At 41.2% G+C, this 19,175-nt stretch overlaps 1 protein-coding gene across 4 annotated transcripts in view; it reads right to left on the bottom strand.

The window, feature by feature from the left end:
* LRRC71 (leucine rich repeat containing 71) overlaps positions 1–19,175 on the bottom strand; it is a 2,015,367-nt gene that overhangs the window by 337,010 nt on the left and 1,659,182 nt on the right. For all 4 annotated transcript variants that reach the window (XM_044079834.1, XM_044079832.1, XM_044079831.1 and 1 more), the window contains one exon: positions 5,763–5,895. In XM_044079834.1, the coding sequence (XP_043935769.1) occupies positions 5,763–5,895 (133 nt within the window). The remainder of the gene's footprint in view (positions 1–5,762; positions 5,896–19,175) is intronic.

Below are 19,175 nucleotides of genomic sequence, written 5' to 3'. Positions count from 1 at the left end.
GTCTGGCAATGACTGCCTCAAACACATGACCCAACTCATCATCATGTGGTAATCAGCTGACAGCTCAGCACCTCCTTGAACTAAGTTTCCTGAACAAATAGCGTCACTTTACCTGAGCTGCTCAGAGTTTGGCCCCCTTAGCCAGAGAGCTGAAGTCAGTCTGAACAAAATCCAAGGCATCCTGTGAATTCTACTGAAAAATAAGTATTTTTATAACCTTTGTACTTTTAAACTGTCTGCAACAGTTTTGCTGCCAAGTTTAAGCCTTTTTTATTGTTTCTGACTGTTTTCTGCACTGCCTGTTTACAGTACTTGAACAATTTATAGCATAGGTTGCATTCAGACTTGCTTAATCTAGACTATTTCGCATTTCCTGAGCACTAAAGCCAGCCATCATACATTAAGAAGGCCTTGTGGCAGAAGAGTGTAGTTAAGGACCCATCTGAGTTGGGGATTGTTGGAACAAGGCTCAGTCTTGGACTTTCCTATTGATTGGATTGTTTGAAAATCATTTTACTTAGCTGATATTTAAACACAGGGTTTGCTCGTAGCTGTTCATCGTGCAATGGAGGTTAGCACTGCTGCGTATAGACGCAAATGCTTAAAAAGTCAAATTGGTTTCCTTGCTTCTCGGCGCACAATGCAGTTGTGCACTGCTGCCCAGAGTGCAGCCCAGCTGCACTTTTTGAGGCTCAGTTTTCTTCCCCTAAACCTCCCATAGATTAGCCGATTTTACTAGTTCTACTACAGAACCTCATCCATCTAGCCCCCCCACCACCACCACCACTTATTACAGAATACACCTGGCATAATGGAAGGTCAGTTTCCCAAAGGTTCTCTAGCCAGCTTGATTGACATGGGCATCCTGAGGCAATGTTGCAATCACCTCATGTATACAGACAACATACTACTCCTAAAACATGCAAATACAATATGTAAGATATGTAGCTATACTATGAATCTGCAATCAATACACTCTCTCTCTCTCTCTCTCTCTCTCTTAACAACAAACCAAATACCAAGCAGGTTGTCAGCACACACACTCCACCTCGCACACAATACATAAACCCACATACACAGAGGTATTCACTAGAAATATACCAATAAGAGCAAAGACTTCCCAAGCGCATACCTTCTGCACACAATATAGTCTCAACAGCACCCACTACACATAATAATACCTGCATCAGTGTCTCACCCAATAAGCCCCAAAGCAAAACATATCTAAACCAATTGTCTTGGTCATGTGTGACTCCAGAGTGAGACACACAGTTGCCCCCCTCACTATGCTGAACAAGGAGAAAGTCACAGTCAGCTGCCTGTCTAATGCCAGGATCGGCCAAATCACACATGCACGCAAGTCTCTCAACAACAAGTTCTGTTATGACTCTGTCATAGTCCATGCTGGAGTGTATGACTTGAGACTTACTTCATTGGACAATATGAAGACAGACATGATGGAGCTTTCAGATTAGATGTCCCAGACAGGTATATCCTTAGCCCCAAGCAACACTCCTCCCTCACCCAGGATGATGCCACGATACAAACAAAAAATGATTGACTTCAATGATTGGCTTATCTTCTGGTGTCATTTCAGGGGGATCCAGTATTTGACAGCCTGGGATGATATGGTCGACAGACCAAGCTGCTTTGCCACACATGGTATTCACCTGTCAGCTCTAGGCTTTAGATTGCTGGCAAAAGTACTTGCCTCACCCACAGTGCCTTTTTTATGCAATGTCATAAGAACAAAATTCCTGATGTAAAAATATCCTCCAGAAACAAACTCAGGGTTATGCTGCTTAATGCTAGGAGTCTAAATCAGAAACTGCACTCACTTAAAACACTTTTCAGCCTGGAAGATGCTGATGTCTGCGCAGTCACAGAGACATGGTTCAAGGCCTCAGTGAGTACCCAGGCCATGCAGGGCTACAATACCTTCCACACTTTCAGACCACACATGAAAAAAACAAGGAAGGAAGAGTATCCATCTTCATTAAAGATATATACACCCCTCTAGACTGGTTAAACAGTACGACTCCATAGAGTTACTCTAAGTCCAACTAACTGTAGGAAAGACCCCCGTCCATGTCATTGTTAGCTACAGATCTCCCACCATGAACCAAAAAAACCACACAGCCTATCTGAACCTACTTCTGTCACTTTCAGTACAGCCAAATATCCTGGTCATGGATTATATTAACTATCCTTCCACTGACTGGGTAACATATATGAGCACAAATGCACTTGCCCAAAGGTTCCTGGACTTTGTTAACACAAATGATATGTAGCAGGTAGTCAGCACTCCCACAAGGGGCTTTAACATCCTTGACATAGTGGTCACCAACATGGGGGATTGCTGCATCACCCCATGTGTGGGGCCCTCCCTGGTAAAGTCCGATAATAAATCAGTCTTGTTCAAAGTAAGGATTATACCTGAACACCTTGAGGAGCAAAAAAAGGTTAAAAAATTTCTCCAAAGCAAACTATAGCCTACTGAATAATGGCATCAATAGTTTCAGACCCCCTGCTATCAATAACAGCAATCACCCTTATACTGAGGTGTACACAAATGTCCTGTATAAACATCTATATAAATGTACAGGCTCAGCCATACCAGAACGGATCAAATCAAGATCCTTATGAAAAAATAAGCCACCCTGGTGGACATCCAGCATAAATAGGTTATACAATAAGAGAAAGAAACTGCTGTCAAAAAACAAGAGGGAATGGTCTCAGCAAAGAAAGAACTCCTTCCAAAGCATAAACAAGCAAATCAGACATCTTGTAAAGTCCTCTAAAGTTAATTACTAAACTAAGTTAGCATCCCTACCTAAGGTAAATCACAAAGCATTCTTTATCTACATCCAAAATCTAAAAGGGGAAAGCCCAGCTTTGTGCCAAACTAGCTGTGGATGGTACCACTTATAATGAACCTGAGAACATCGCCAACCCGCTAGCGGACAAGTTTTTTGAAAACTTCTCCTCCCTGTGCCCACCAATCATACCCCATAACATACCCATCATCAGTCTTCTGCCTAGTATCTCCAGAGATCAGGTCATAGCCACTCTCTCCAAGGCCAAAAACACAGCCTCTATGGGACCGGACAACATCCCAGGCTGCCTATTAAATGGTCTAAAACAGGAGTTAGTGGAACCACTGGGCATGCTCTTTAAACTGAGTGTAAGCACTGGCTTTGTCCCAGCTGAGTGCAAAACAGCAACTGTAATCCTCTTACACAAAGGGGGTCCACCAACTGACCCTGGGAACTGCAGACCCATAAGCCTAACCAGCCTTATCTGCAAGGTCATGGAGAGAATTATCATGGGTCTCATCAACAAGAATAGACCTTCAGACTCTTGACCCCAACCCAATTTGGCATTGTTACGGGCAGATCTTTCCTGCTAAACCTGGTGAACTTCTTTGAGAATGTCAGCAATGCCCTGAATGAAGGCAAAACAGTTCACATTGCTTATCTTGACTTAGCCAAGGCCTTTGACACATTTCCTCACTCAGGCATCATTAAGAAACTCACCCAGCTGGGAATTAACCCCTACATCACTAGATGGGTTGCCAACTGGCTCACAAACAGAACCCATACAGTCAAAACTTGGCAATGCTAACTCTACTAGCAGACCTGTTTCCAGTGGTGTTCCACAGATATCTGTGCTAAGCCCCCTACTGTTTGGTATCTAATTTTCAGAAGTCCAGGTAAAAACAGATGGCCTATGGCTTACCAAGCTTGCTGATAGCTGCAAACTGGGTGCAATCATCTAATCCCCAAAGATGTAAACATACTACAAAATGAGTTTACACAGACAAATGACTGGAGTCAAAGCCAAGGACATAAACTAAACTAACTAAACTAAAAAAAATGCATCATCATCCCCTACATGGACAGACTGAAGGCCCTATCACTTTACTCAGTATTGTATGGACTACTTAGAGGTGACTTGTGCCTGGCCTACAGAGCAGTCTCAGACCTTGCCTTGATGAAGCTGTTGCACATCCACAATCCAATGGGACAAGATTCACTCACTCTAGGGATCTTAACCTAGCCTGTGATATTAACAGGACATGCTGGAGAGACAGATATGTCTCCCAGAGGTTGCCACTCCTCTGGAACAAACTCCCAGTTCATGTAAAACAGATCTCCTCAATGACCGTACTTAAGCATAACCTGGACAATTGGATGAGAAACCGTACATTTACACCGGGGGTTTCACCTATGTCCCTCTTAGACAGGGGTGCTGATCTTAGATTCATGTGCAAACATAGACTATATATTTTTGTCCATAAGGGGAACAAGGGTATAACATGGCTAGGTTTGTAGAGGTCGTAGGACCAATAGCCTAGAAACCTATGATCTTATGATCCAGATCCGATTATTTAACTTCAAAAGCTGAACATTTACCTTTGGCTGAAAGTGGTCTAATACAAAGTACACTTATGACTGGCCCATTGTTCAAACATGGAGTCTGCTAGGGACAATCCATGATTTGTACAGAAGTCAAACAACAATTTACAATTCAGCTTCAGATACAAGAAGCCATTCCTCTCAATCACTCCTCTCAAGGTATTTTCATCATACCCAATGTAAACACTGAAGTCTTCCAGCAGCGGTGCGAGTCAGTGTGCAATATCCTGTCAAGTACCACAAGATCTCCACAAAGACTGAATACTCTGAATATCAGTCTAGCAGATATGCAAAAACAATACAGATTTTTTGCTTTCTATAACCAGTAGTAATACTGATATGTTATCTGCTGGCACAAGGTCAAACTGTATGGTACCCAGCCAGAAGCTTATGACCATCTCCACATTCACCACAGGCCTCTCCTGAACGACAACCTCAGAATAGACAGGAGTCTAAACTAATCAAGGAGTTTGCAAGCATATTATGTACAAGGAAAAATAATCTACGACTAACTTGTACTCTTTTAACCTAAGGCTTTGTTCTAAATCTTCTCCAGTTAGGAAGTGACATGCCAGGTCCAAACAGCTGTTTTTCACTGCCAGGGTTTAGTTTGCCCTAAAACATTCCAGTCTTGCCTGTCACTTGACTGGTATCACGTCTCACCCTCATTATTTACCATTTGTCGAGTCCACATGGTAGCTCCAAGCAGTTTTCTTTTTCAGGATGATCCTAAATGGGCTATGCAGGACATCCAGTAACCAGGTATGTAGTGGCAAACAATATCTATTAGCCTGGTTTCAGCACTGAATTGCAGTATCCCTGTTAAAGGCAAGAATCCCCTGTTCTTCAAATGAACCATCATGAGAGGAGTCAAGTATTTGTATTGTTCTTTGAATGCACATATTATAGCAATTTGCTATGGGTGACCCTACCAACAGCACAAAACTCCATACAATGTTAGTCTAAGGACCACAAAGGAATACAAGCCCCTTCACCTCAAAAGGGTAATAATTCCAGGAGGGGCTAAGAAACACTTAAGGGGATTTTATTAAGCTCTGAAGGAGGTTGAACTGCTTCACCTAGGAAAATCAAAGAAATATATATGTTAAAAATGGGTGATGATAAATATAAAATGTATACTTTAAAATATGGTAAAATGATGTGTGTTTGATAAAAATGTGCTCTACAGTTGCTATAAGGTTGGACGAGGTAGATATTCTACTACTGTCTTAAGATAACATACTGTAGTGGATGATGTGTTTCCTTGCATTCTTTTCTGTGTGCACTGTTCTCAACCTCTGACTCTTTTCTTCCATGAAGCTCTTCAAAGTAATTCTTACTTACGTTTTTTGGCAGCCTTGGAGTCTTCTTTCTTTGCAGCAGTTGCTCCTTGGCCTCCGGGCGCACTTGCACTAGCTGCCTGACTCCCTCCACCTCCAGTTCCTGCTTTCTCATCCTTTTTTGCTGATTCCTGAGACTGAAAACAAATGTTTTTTATCATTATAAACTATAGGACAAATATTATCTTTACAATAAAATAAGAATTACATCAGAGCACCATCCATTTGCGATAAATACTACTAATATATGTTTGCACAAATTAATATAGGATGACGGGTTGCCTTGCAGAATATTACTAATATATGCCTGAATAAATGAACTTAGGAGGAAGTTTTGTCTTATCACTGCTCTGATAAAATCACAATTGACAGTAATCAACAGTTCTCTGCAGATTTGTCATTAATTACTGCTCCTTCCATTGCAGTTTTTTCAGAACAAAAAATCCACAGAAATTCTTATACTGATATACTGGAAGTGGAATATACATTTCAGGAAAATGGATTTCTGTCTGTTTTATTTCTGAAAATGATTAGATTTTTTTTACATACCTTGATGGGAATGGACCCCATTCCTAAGTGAGAACATAATTACATGTAATGAAATCAGTATTGCTTAAGTCTTTGATGCTAACCAACAGTAGTGTTATCAGCACCTGCAATGTGCCTAGAATTGTCTCCTTCTGCAATTTATATGGGATCCTTTTGAGTGGCCTGATGCTGGGGTAACATATGGAAGCACATGAATGCTGATTTGCCCTAAAACTCTACTCCATCTTATTTACAGATATGGGAGAGAGAACATGTATTGCATTCTAGCCATGGTAGACAGAACAGAGTCTAGAATTTTAGAAGAGTGAAATAATAAGACACTGATCCGTGGTCTGTGCATACTTCTCTATTATCGTTACTTTCAGACTTCACAAAAGTGTACAAGAAACCAAACTTGATTTCCAGACCAGAACTCTGAAAAAGGCTAATGCAACAAATTCTTAAAGTGCACCATTCTTTTCCAGAAGCAAAACACATATATTGAAGCGTATTTTTGCAAAGACATTAATATCATATTGCTATATTGATATGTGTGTGTCTATATATATATATATATATATATATATATATATATATATATATATATATATATATGGGTCTACTTCAGATTACTGAAATCCAATTTCACTGACTTTCATTTCACTGAGACCAAATCACTATATTTCACAATACTGACAACTCATTTCACTGAATCTCATTTTACCGACAGCTTACAATGCTAAATTTCAAAAGACAAAATGGGAAACTATAGACAAACACACACAAACTAATGACTACCTCTTTCCACAACTTAAAAACTACTTACTTAACCTCTGAACAGAAACCAGACAATATAAAAACTAACTAATTGGGGGGGGCTATGCCCCCACCCCCCCTAACTATATATACTAACTCCAGGATCGCACTACATTGAGGAAAAGGCATATACCTTTTACTTGAATCACAGTAGTCTACATGCTGCCACTACTGCTGGAAAGTCTATAGCTTACAATTCAGTGAAATGAATTTTCAGTATTTTGAAAATTAGGTGATTTGGTCTCAGTGAAATGGGATTTCAGTGATCTGAAGTAAAACTATATATATATATATATATATATATATATATATATATATATATATATATATATGTGTGTGTGTGTGTGTGTGTGTGTGTGTGTGTGTCTGTATGTGCATGGATGTGTGCATATGTGTGTGTGTCTGGGTATACAGGTCTTACAACACAGTGCTTGCTTTTAATTTTATTTGGCAGACTAAAATTCCAACCAGTTCATTTCAGCAAGCTGAATTCTTGTTAAGTTAAATGTAGTTGAGTCATGGGGATAAAATACAGTTGCATTACATTCCACTTACCGGTAACAGTAGAAATTCGTAGAACAGACTGCCTTGCTGGCATAAGGGTAATAGTGCCCAGCTGCCCTCACTCTGCCAGTCTGTCAAAGAGCAGAACTCCTCCCACTGCCTGTCTGTAAGGGTTAAGGGCCAGTCACCTGACAAGACTAGGACAACTCTCACACTAACAGACAGAATATTTTTCAGTTTTCTTGTGACACAGTCAGAGAAAAGAAAGTTCTTCTGGGACATTGCTTCTCTCAAACTGGGTGACATCAGCTGCAGAGCTCAGATAAGAAATTCCTTTTGGGTTTTTATTCCTCCCACTGCCTATTATATCAGTTCATGAACAGTGTATTCTGCTCTTTTAACTGTTTTTTTTTTCTGATTAGATGTCTTGTTTATTCTTCTGTTTTTATTTTGACTGGCACAGTTAGGCCGGTTGATTAAAAGCTTCATTTGGAAGTTTTGACAGAAACTTGCTGATATTGCAATTTTTCTTTGAGGTTATGATTACCTGATGCAATAACAGTAAGTAGGATTACAGCATTTTAAATGTTTTTTTTTTATCTTGCAATTTTGGCACCATTTTGTATTTTAAACATTTTGATGTATTTCTTGTCTAATTCTATTTTAAGCTGTATCCATTCATTTTGATTAAAACTAGCCCTTTAGTAACAAATTTAGGGAACTTTTGTACATCTATTTTAGGCTTAGAGCAATGTTACTAAAAACATAATTTTATCCAGTGCAGTCTTTGGAATTGTAACCCCTGTCGAAATAGACTTCAGTTTGCTTTTGGTGCCATTTTGTAAGTTAAACATTTCTGACAGGAATTTGTCATCAGGTTATGATTTATTTATTTATTGGCTAATACTGTTTTTAGGTTATATCTAGCTAAACTACTATTCCTCTCCAAAGCACATCTGAAGAACAAATCCAGCTTCAAAATCTTCTCACGTAACAATACAGAAGATATAAATTGTATCCCATACAAAACTGCTTGGCATGGCAATTGATGATAACCTCAGATTTGAACTCCACATTCAAAATAATATAAAACCAGAAAATTGGCATGCTTTATATACATAAAATCTTTCTTACTAACTCTGCTAAAACCACCCTAGTGACCACTTACTCCTTCCTTCCCTCTTACATGCTGGCCCTTTCCTTTCCAGGTATCTGTCAAAACTAAACTTAAAATATGCTACAACAAAGTTGCTAAATTAGCTGCCAATAAACAATGCTGCACATATCACTGCAAGGCCCTTAAAAGTTTTTACTGGCTTGAAATACCCCACTACCTGGGCTTTGTACAACTAAGCAACTGCAACAACATCACTGATAAACCCCATGCCTGTCCTGAACTAAGCTCTAGTCTTCCTTCCTATCACCCAAACATATCCATACATTCTAATGCTAAACAACTTCTCGCCATCTACAAACCTCAAAAAGCAACTGGAAATAGGCTTTCCCTCTGCTCTGTTGCCAAAAAATGGAATTCTATTCCACAGACTATTAGGACTATAAAATACCATCCTACCTTCAAGAATCCTCTGAAAGATCACCTATCAAACCCATGGCTCTACTCATGCCATACCCCAGCTGAGCAACAATCTCATCTACTTTTCTATTTTTCTCTACCCTTATCTTTATGAATTCTCTACTAATCATCAATTCTTCATCTTCGCCTGTTTATCCTATCCTCTTGCCACTTTACATAATCTCTTCCAATCATCTTCTCCCCATTTATACTAATCTATCATAATCTCTCCCCCCATTATAATTAGAATTAATCTAAACATGTAACATTTACTTATTACTACTGTGAATTGCCAGTGGATGCTCTCCAGAACTGTATATAGTGTTTTACGTTGCTTGTTCTCATTGTTCTCTTTGTTAACATATTTTGTTATATCTCTATGACTTACAATACTGTTGATTATTATTGAAATGCATAATTTTCAATAGCTTTTATGTAATGTCTTTGTTTTTTTCTCTCTGTTAAATGGAACTTTTCTCCCTGGGCCTCTGCTGAAAATGGACTCTGTGAAGATTGGGTGAAGATAGGTGAAGGCTGCCAGCCTAGCCAGATAGAATTTTGGAGATAATTCTGTCATCTGTAAATATTAATGTAAACCACAGGCTTGTGTCTTAAATGGCAAAAATAGTGTTACATGTGGAACTGGAAAAAATGTAACAACAGTGCAATCTGCTGACCAAGTAAAGCATGCTGTGACCCTTTGATGTTAAAACTCGGAGCCAGTAAGTCTAGAGTGAGGCATCCTGCCTATTGTTTTAAGGCCAGAGTTAATGGCCAGAATTTGGATGCATAAATGTCCTTTATTGCTCTGGTTTCTGTCCAGAGGTGAAGAATGTAAATGTAGTTTCTGTTAGCCTGGGAACCCAGGGAAGTGTGAAGAATGATGTAATGTGAACCAGGAATGTGATTTTCAAAACAGAGAGAATCAGAGAGCATTAAGCATTTTTGTCTTCGTGCTCTATATGTAAGTTTATCCCAGACTTGTGTTTTCTCTTAGAAATAGCTAGAAACTAGAAAGATTACACTAAATATTTTTTCTGTGATGTCAGAACTGTACTACTGAATTATTTTAAGTATTTCTGTGTGATCTCTGAACTCTTGACTAGCACTGTGTAGTAAAAAAGTATTGTCTAGTGTTTTGAGTATTTGTTATTAAATATTTTAAACCCTTTCAACTGTGGCTGTTTTTGTAGAGAATTTAAGCTCTTTAGGGTACTTGCATGCCTTTAGTAAAATTGCACAAAGCCACTCCAATAGCTTTAGCCCTGGGCTATACTACCAATTGGATAATAATATTGCACAGTAATAATTGGACACCCTTTTAAGGGCCTTTGAGTAGCTGATAAATATTAGTCGGTGGCGGCAGCTGGTACTACTGTATAGTCTGGGAAAAGGGGGCACAGCTGGAGTTGTCTGTGTGGTTATATAAACTCTTCTCAAAGTGTGTGTGTTTGTGTGTGTGTGTGTGTGTGTGTGTGTGTGTGTGTGTATTAGCTACTTGGGCAGGGAAACAAAGCACTGGCTGGACAGAAGGTGCTGTAGGTTTTAGCTTGCCCACTAGGCTGAGATCTGGCCCTATAGCTGTGTCAGTGGGGAGTCTTATTGGGGACCTGGAGAGCAAGGGAATGACCAGCCGTGGACTGACTGTGATCTCTGTGTGCTCTTAAGGGAAATTGCATTTTACTGTGTGCATTTGTTATCATTTTGTCCTATATGAGATGCCCCTCACTGGTGTTAGTGGTGAGGATTGAGGCTCCTTGATTGCTGGGCCAGGGCAGGGGTGTCACATATTAATTGTTTGGCAGTGGTGGGATATCCACACCACATATTAATTGGTTGGAAAATACTAAATGGCTTGTAGTGGTGTGGGTAGAGTGAATTCCTGTAGCTTGTGTACAGTGAGCTCTAAAGGTGTTTTGTACTCTAAATCAGCCATGCAGTGAATACTCAGAATTCAGATCACAATTGTTTTATTTCTTTTCTTAGCTTAGTTAGTCAGGGTGAGCAGGCAGCATGTCAGCAGAGGAGTATGGAAAGCTGACAAGGAGCCAGCTGGAGGAGATGTGACAGGCTAGGGGACTGGTGCATGGAAACCTAAGGCAGACCTGATTGCAGGCTTGGTTACAGCTGCATCAAAAAACAGCAACCAGGAGGACAATCAGACTGGCAGTGGATATATAATACCCTCGGAGAATGGACAGCTCAACCTTCCTGCAGAGGACTTAAAAATCCATCTGGAGCTAAAGAGACTTGAGTTGGAAGCCAGGCATTTGGAGAAAGAAGCAACTGAGAGATGAAGAGTCTACAGGCTGAGGAGAATGAGAAACTGCTACGCCTGGAAATCGAGGAAAAGGAGCGGCAGAGGAAGCATGAGAGGGAAATGCTGACTCTTCGCCAGAGTCATGGAGGTAATGGGGAAGGGAGTAACTGGACCACAGAAGCAAAAAAGATCAGTACATTTCTTCCGCAGTTTAAAGAGGGGAATAATTTTGATAGTTTCATTCATATGTTTGAGAGGGTATGCAAACAGTATCGTGTTGACCAAAGGCTCTGGATACAGTTCCTGATTCCCCTTACTCCATGGTAAAGCTGTAACTGTTTTGTCAAAAATGTCTGACGTTGCATGTTTTGATTATATTGCTAAGAATCACTTGTTAGAATTGTTTAAGCTAACACCTAAAACATATAGGAAAACGTTTTGTGAGCATAGACTCAAGGCAGATGAAAGTGTGTGTGAATATGTTGCTGAACTGAGCAATTATTTCCATAGGTGGGTGAGCGGATGTCAGGTCACCACTTTTACAGGACTGGCAGACCTTTTGGTGAGGAAACAAGCCCTTAGCACTTTGCCTGAGGACATGAGGATCTGGTTAGCCGATAGACAATGTGCTACTTCAGATGAGTTGGGGAAGAAGGGAGACCTATACCTGGCAAGCAGAGCAGCCCTGCACAGGAAAGAGACCTCAGTACTGCTCATGGGTCTAAAGGAACCAATGGTGGGCAGCACAGACTGCCCCAACAGAATCTGCCAGTAGCAGGGGAAGTCACTAGTCCAGGTACACGTTCAGGAGCTAGGGTTAAATGTTTTGAATGCAACCAGTGGGGCAATGTGGCATACAGGTGTCCAAAGAGGCAAGGTGAGGAACAAAAGGTGAGGGAGCCAGTAAGTGGGAAAGACAAAATGCCAATAGTAGGTTGTCTTGACACAACAAGGGTACCAAACTACCACCAGAGGTTATATCCTATTGTAGTGAATGGCAAAGATGCCATTGCCAATAGAGAGACAGCCTCTGATATAACCATTGTAAAGCCTACAATGGTTACAGAGGAGCACTACTTACCTGGGCATTCTACTCCAGTCGGGGCTTTAGGGGGGATTCCATTCCAAATACCTTTGGCTAGGGTTCACCTTAACTGGCAGGGTGGAAAAGGAAGCCAACAAGTAGGTGTGTTTGAGGATATACCGGCAGATTTCCTGACAGGGAATGATTTTGATAGTGCAGCATCCTGTACTTGTGCAGTTACATGCAGTCAAGCTTGGAGACAAGCAGGTAAGTCTGGTAGCCTGGGGGAGACCCAGACAGACTGCATACTTGCAGCCAGGACTGGTGAGGTGGTTACTTCAGGGAGGGAGCTACCCTGTAGCAGTGAGATTGAAGGTGAGCCACAGCTGCTTGGGGGTACTGATGGTCCCTTTGACAGAGTGACTGCAAAGGTAGAGGTGAGTAGTAGTACCCAGGCTGACAGTGAGCCACCACTGTCAGAGGATGCCAGACTTCCTGTGGAAGGGGAGCTGGGAAGGGTTACAAGGAGAGAGTTAAGACAGGCTCAGCTCTCAGACCCTACATTGCAAGGCCTGAGGCAGGTAGCTAGGGAGGCACCTGATTCTCAAGGAAAGGGGGAATCTCTATACTGGGACAAAGGGTTACTATACAGAGAGTGAACCCCTGAGGGAGGGCTAGAAAGTGAGAGAGTACAGCAGTTGGTAGTGCCTAGAGCCTACCATCTGGCACTTCTAGCCATAGCCCATGATATTCCTTTTGCAGGTCATATGGGCATAAAACTTACAAAGAAGCGTATTACGCAGACTTTCTATTGGCCTGGAATTTCCAGAGATGTAACAGGGTACTGCAGGAACTGCGAGCAGTGCCAAACGGTAGGCAAGGCAGGAGACAAGGTGAGAGCTCCTTTGATGCCTTTGCCTGTGATTGAGGAGCCATTTCAGAGGGTAGCTATAAATATTGTGGGTCCTCTGAGTACCCCAAGTTCCACGGGGAAAAAGTATACTCTAGTGGTAGTGGATTATGCTACATGATACCCTGAGGCAGTGGCTTTGTCCTCCATTGAGGCAGAGAAGGTGTCAAATGCTTTGTTAGAGATTTTCAGCAGGGTAGGTTTCCCAAAAGAAATACAGACTGACAAGAGGGTGCCAGTTTCATGTCAGACCTGCTGGCTTGTCTGTGGAAGTCCTGTGGGGTGAAGCACATGAAGACCACCCCCTACCATCCCAGACTAATGGTCTTGTTGAGAGGTTAAACTCTACAATCAAGTCCATGCTATGGACATTTGCAGATCAGTTTAAGAGGGAGCGGGATAAATATTTGCTCCATCTGTTGTTTGCTTACAGAGAGATTCCCCAGGAATCCACAGGTTTTTCACCCTTTGAGTTGCTGTATGGGCATAGGGTGAGGGGACCTCTAGATTTAATTTGAGATTAGTGGGAAGGTGAGTGTGAGTCTCACAAGGAGTCTGTTGTGGCCTACGTCCTAAACCTCAGGACAAGGCTCAAGCAACTCATGGGCTTGGTCCAGGAGAACCTGGCAGAAACCCAACAACAGAAAAAAGTGTGGTATGACAGGAATGCTCGAGCTAGAGAGTAGGCTGTGGGCAGCAGGTAATGGTTCTCATGCCTGTCAGACACAGCAAGCTGCAAGCAGCTTGGGAGGGACCCTACAAGGTGGTAAGAAAGGTAAGTGATGTTAACTACATGGTGGAATTGCTAGGCAGAAGGCTGGGGCACAAATTGTACCATGCTAACATGATGAAACCTTACCATGATAGGGAGGCCCTTGTGCTGAGCATTTGCAGTGGATTGCAGGAAGAGTCTGAGGGAGATCTGGGGACTGATCTCCTCAGTGAGGCTCGGGCTGACACCTCAGTGGAATGGGTAGCAATGTTCCAGCAGCTGTCTCCTACCCAGGTTCGAGAAATCCGAGCAGTGTTGCAGGAATTTGGGGACATGTTCACTGGGAAACCAGGGTGCACCCACCTGGGGCAGCACCAGGTGGATTCAGGACCCCAAAGCCCTATTAGGCAGGCCCCTTATAGAGTGCCTGAGAGAGTCAAACAGACTCTGAAGGAAGAGGTACAGGAGATGTTGGAACTAGAGGTGATTCAAGAGTCTAACAGTCCTTGGGCCTCCCCAGTGGTGCTGGTGCCAAAGAAGAATGGCAGCACCAGACTCTGTGTATAAATAGTCACACATAGTCAGATGCTTACCCCATGCCTAGGACAGATGAGGCCCTAGAGCAGCTGGGTGGGGTTAAGTATCTTACAACCATTGATCTTACCAAGGGTTACTGGCAGGTGCCCTTAACTCCCAGTGCTAGAGAGAAGTCAGCATTTGTGATTCCTTTTGGCTTGTATGAGTTCACAAAGATTCCCTTTGGGATGAAGTATGCCTCAGCAACTTTCCAGATGCTGGTAGATCATATCCTGGCAGGGGCAGGAGGGATTGCCCTTGCTTACCTAGATGATATTGCCATCTAGAGCCATTCCTGGTCAGAGCACCTTCAGCATGTCAGGGAGGTGCTGGGCAGACTACAGACGGCAGGGTTGACCATTAAGCCGAGCAAATGTCAGGTGATTATGGCAGAGGTCTCCTACCTAGGACATAGAGTGGGAAGTGGGAAGATAAGGCCAGAACCTGACAAAGTGGAAGCCATTCAGGCATGGCCTGCACCTGTTACTAAAAAGCAGGTGAGGGCATTTTTAAGGACAGCAGGGTACTACAGAAAGTTCATCCCCAGTTATAGTACCATAGCTGCTCCCCTCACAGACCAGACAAGGAAGAACAGGCCAGATAAGGTAGTGTGGACCCCAGCATGTGAGCAGGCATTCCAGAAGCTTAAAGAAGCTTTGGGAGGACCCCCTGTGTTAGCCAGTCCAGATTACAGCAAATAATTTGTTGTGCAGGTGGATACTTTGAACCATGGGGTGGGGGCTGTACTTAGCCAAATTTCTTTAGAGGGAGAAAAGAACCCAGTGGTTTATATCAGTCATATTCTCCAACCCAATAAGGAATGCTATTCAGCTGTAGAAAAAGGAATGTCTAGCCATAGTGTGAGCACTGCAGAAACTTCAGCCTTATCGGTATGGAATGAAATTCACTGTTATTACAAATCACAACCCCCTAACATGGTTAAACAGAGCCAGTCAGCAAAATGTCAAGTTGCTAAGATGGAGCCTGGGGTTGCAAGCATATGATATGTCCATGCAGCACTGCAGTGGGATTAGCAATGCCAATACAGATGGGCTCTCAAGACAGGGAACGGGGTAAGGTATACTCAGATAGACCTCACTCCCTCAAGCAGCATTTCTCAAGGGTCACTTGAAAAACTAGCTTGAGTTCTCCAGGGGGAAGATATGTGAAGATTGGGTGAAGATAGGTGAAGGCCAGCCTAGCTAGATAGAATTTTGGAAATAATTCTGTCATCTGTAAATATTAATGTAAACCACAGGCTTGTGTCTTAAATGGTAAAAACAATGCTACATATGGAACTGGAAAAAATGTAACAGTGCACTCTACTGACCAAGTAAAGCATGTTGTGACCCCTTGATGTTAAAACTCAGAGCCAGTAAGGCTAGAGTGAGGCATCCTGCCTATTGTTTTAAGACCAGAGTTAATGGCCAGAATTTGCATGCATAAATGTTCTTTATTGCTCTGGTTCCTGCCCAGAGGGGAAGAATGTAAATGTAGTTTCTGTTAGCCTGGGAACCCAGGGAAGTGTGAAGAATGATGTAATGTGAACCAGGAATGTGATTTTCAAAACAGAGAGAATCAGAGAGCATTAAGCATTTTTGTCTTGACCATCCAACTCATCAGCACTGTCTTGCTCTATATGTAAGTTTATCTTAGACTAGTGTTTTCTTTTAGAAATAGCTAGAAACTAGAAAGCTTGGACTAAGTTTTTTTTCCTGTGATGTCAGAACTGTACTACAGAAGCATTTTAAGTATTTCTCTATCTCTGAACTCTTGACTAGCACTGTGTAGTAAAAAGTATTGTCTTGTGTTTTGACTGTTATTAAATATTTTTAAACCCTTTCAAATGTGGCTGTTTTTGTAGAGATAATTTACGCTCTTTAGAGTACTTGCAATGCCTTTGGTAAAATTGTACAAAGCCACTCCAATAGCTTTAGCCCTGGGCTATACTACCAATTGGATAATAATATTGCACAGTAATAATCGGACAACCTTTTAACTCATTACATCTGAGTAACACCCCCAGGTCCACCTGCAGTTAACTCCTATTTAAACCTCTAGGCATAAAATATTTCTTGTTCATATTTGCATCAATAATTCCAAAACATGCTATGTACAAGGTTTTAATAGATTTCATTGTAAAGCTTACACAATAGCAAACTCAGCTGCATTCATATTTGACCTCTGTCTTGTGCAGGTAAATGGATATTAACTGTTCTTTTTATGATATTAATTTCTGGAGATTTAATTTTCACATTTTTCTAAATATAAAATAAACCAACAGCGTAGACCACCAGGCTTAGATTCGTAATCCAAAAATTTTATTCCACACAGAGCAGAAAGTTAGCGCTTTCGGGAACAAAACCCTTCATCAGACAAATTACTAGTAACTATAAAACACATTTAAATATATTTAAATATAAGCACTCTTCCAATCAAAAAAGAAAACCAATTTAACATTTAAAATACGTCAATTAATTAAAAATGAGGTCTACGTCTACTTAAAATGGGCTTCAATGGTACCATACCAGTGATACCTAGGGGCATGCGGGTTTTATGCATGCCCACTTATGGGGACAGCTACCCGGATTTGTTAGCGAGATAGCAGGATATAAATCTAGAGACCAGTCATACATATATGCAGTTATTGATTGATTATTTTCAGCTGGTGGAACGGAAATTAATTGAAAGTGTTGAGTATAAGCAGAAAGAGTTGGAACATTTGTCCCCTAGTGATGAATACCTGCTTAAGTTGGATACTCTTTATTGTTCCATTAGTGCTTATGAATCCAAGTTAAAGCAAGTTAAAACCAAAAAGTTAAACAGAGACTTTAATGATTTTAATAATAGGAACATTTTTGTGTGGCCAAGGGGTGTGGTTTCTAATGAACAATCTAATAATGGTCCTCAGAGACGACAGCAACATATACGGACTGATGGTCGGATTGATCAGGAAGAATGTTCTAACCAACCAGAAGATGTTCTAACTGTAAGGCAAGTGATTGCTTTAACCTCATTGGGTACTAGGGCAGTGGTGGCTGATGAAAATACCAATGACTCTGTGTTACACGACGTTAGTGAAATTCAATATCCTCCCACCTCGTTGTCAGCTGGTGGGGAAGTGGAGAGAAATCATAACGCTTCGCAGAATAATGCTTTGAACTCCAATTTGCCGTTAACTGTGAATTCTAATGGCTCCAATGACCGTTCAGGAGGAGTACAAGATCTGGGAGCGAGGCCCAAGTCACTATATTCGCAACTGGTTTTCCAGTCTTTACCAGTACTTGTCAGAAAAAAAAAAGGAGTGGAAATGAGATTTGGGGATGGTCCAGCAATGACAACGTTTAGACAACAGGGAAAGGAAGCGACGGAAGATCTCCCTGTGACAACAGGCACTGTTAATGCTGTGTATAATTTGTCTTGTGTACATCTTATGGAATTTCAGTTGCGGGTATTAAGTAAAGGTTTGAATTATGTACCCACATCTGACATTGGTTACACAGACTTAATTTTGGAGCTGAAGCTATTTGCAAGAAATCTACAGTTAAAAAGGATGTTTGGTGTAGAGAATTACCTAGTGGATGGCCCGAAAGTGTTGAAGAAACCTAGTACTTTTGTACCTGTATTTTGTCCAGCTATTCAAACTTTTGTACAAGCTTGTGAGAATGACTTGCAAGGAAATGGCCTTTTTAAAGGCAAAGGTGTCTTTAATTTGACAGTTGAGACAAGGGCAGCTCTGCAAAGTTTAAGAACTGATGACTCCTTGGTAATACGACCAGCTGACAAGGGGGGAGCCATCGTCGTTATGGACAAACAATATTATTTTGAAAAACTGTTTGGCATGTTGTCTTGTAATGAGACTTATTTTGAGATTAGCTATGCCATGGCTAAGAGTATTATACTACATGTCTCTGATTCTTTGTCTGACCTTAGGAACAATGTTTTTATTGAAGAAGATACTTTTGATTTTGTTTATGTCCCCAATGCTGTTATACCTATTTTTAAATCCTTACCTAAAATACATAAGGATTTGAGGGATCCTCCCTTTTGGCCCATTGTTTCAGGCAGGGGCTGGGCTACTGAGTTATGTTCCATTTGGGTTGAATCTAAATTTAAGAAATTTGTACCCAGGACTGATAGATTGTTAAGAGACACGGGGGACTTTTTAACTAAGTTATATAAATTTACTGAGGGATTATAAGTAACTGAAGAGATTCTGATGGTTACAATGGATGTGAAAAACCTCTTTACTGTAATACCTAATGACTTTGGGCTGCGAGCGGTAAAGAGGTTTTTAAGTGTCAATAATTGCTTCAGTAAAGAGGTGATTCTGCAAATTATGTGTTTGTTAGAACTGACCCTTGAGAACAACATTTTTATGTTTGGCTCAACTTATTTTTGGCATAAACAGGGGGTAGCCATGGTTACTCCATGTGCCAATTCTTATGCTAACATTGTGTTAGCACAGTGGGAGGATGATGTCCTCATAAGGTGTCAGCATTTATGGAAGCAGT

Source organism: Protopterus annectens, chromosome 8.part0 (assembly GCF_019279795.1).
Source record: "Protopterus annectens isolate FY-2018-M chromosome 8.part0, PAN1.0, whole genome shotgun sequence".
NCBI lineage: Eukaryota > Metazoa > Chordata > Ceratodontiformes > Protopteridae > Protopterus > Protopterus annectens.
Note: the sequence above shows the minus strand (reverse complement) of the source record. Positions and strands in the feature narration are given on the sequence as shown.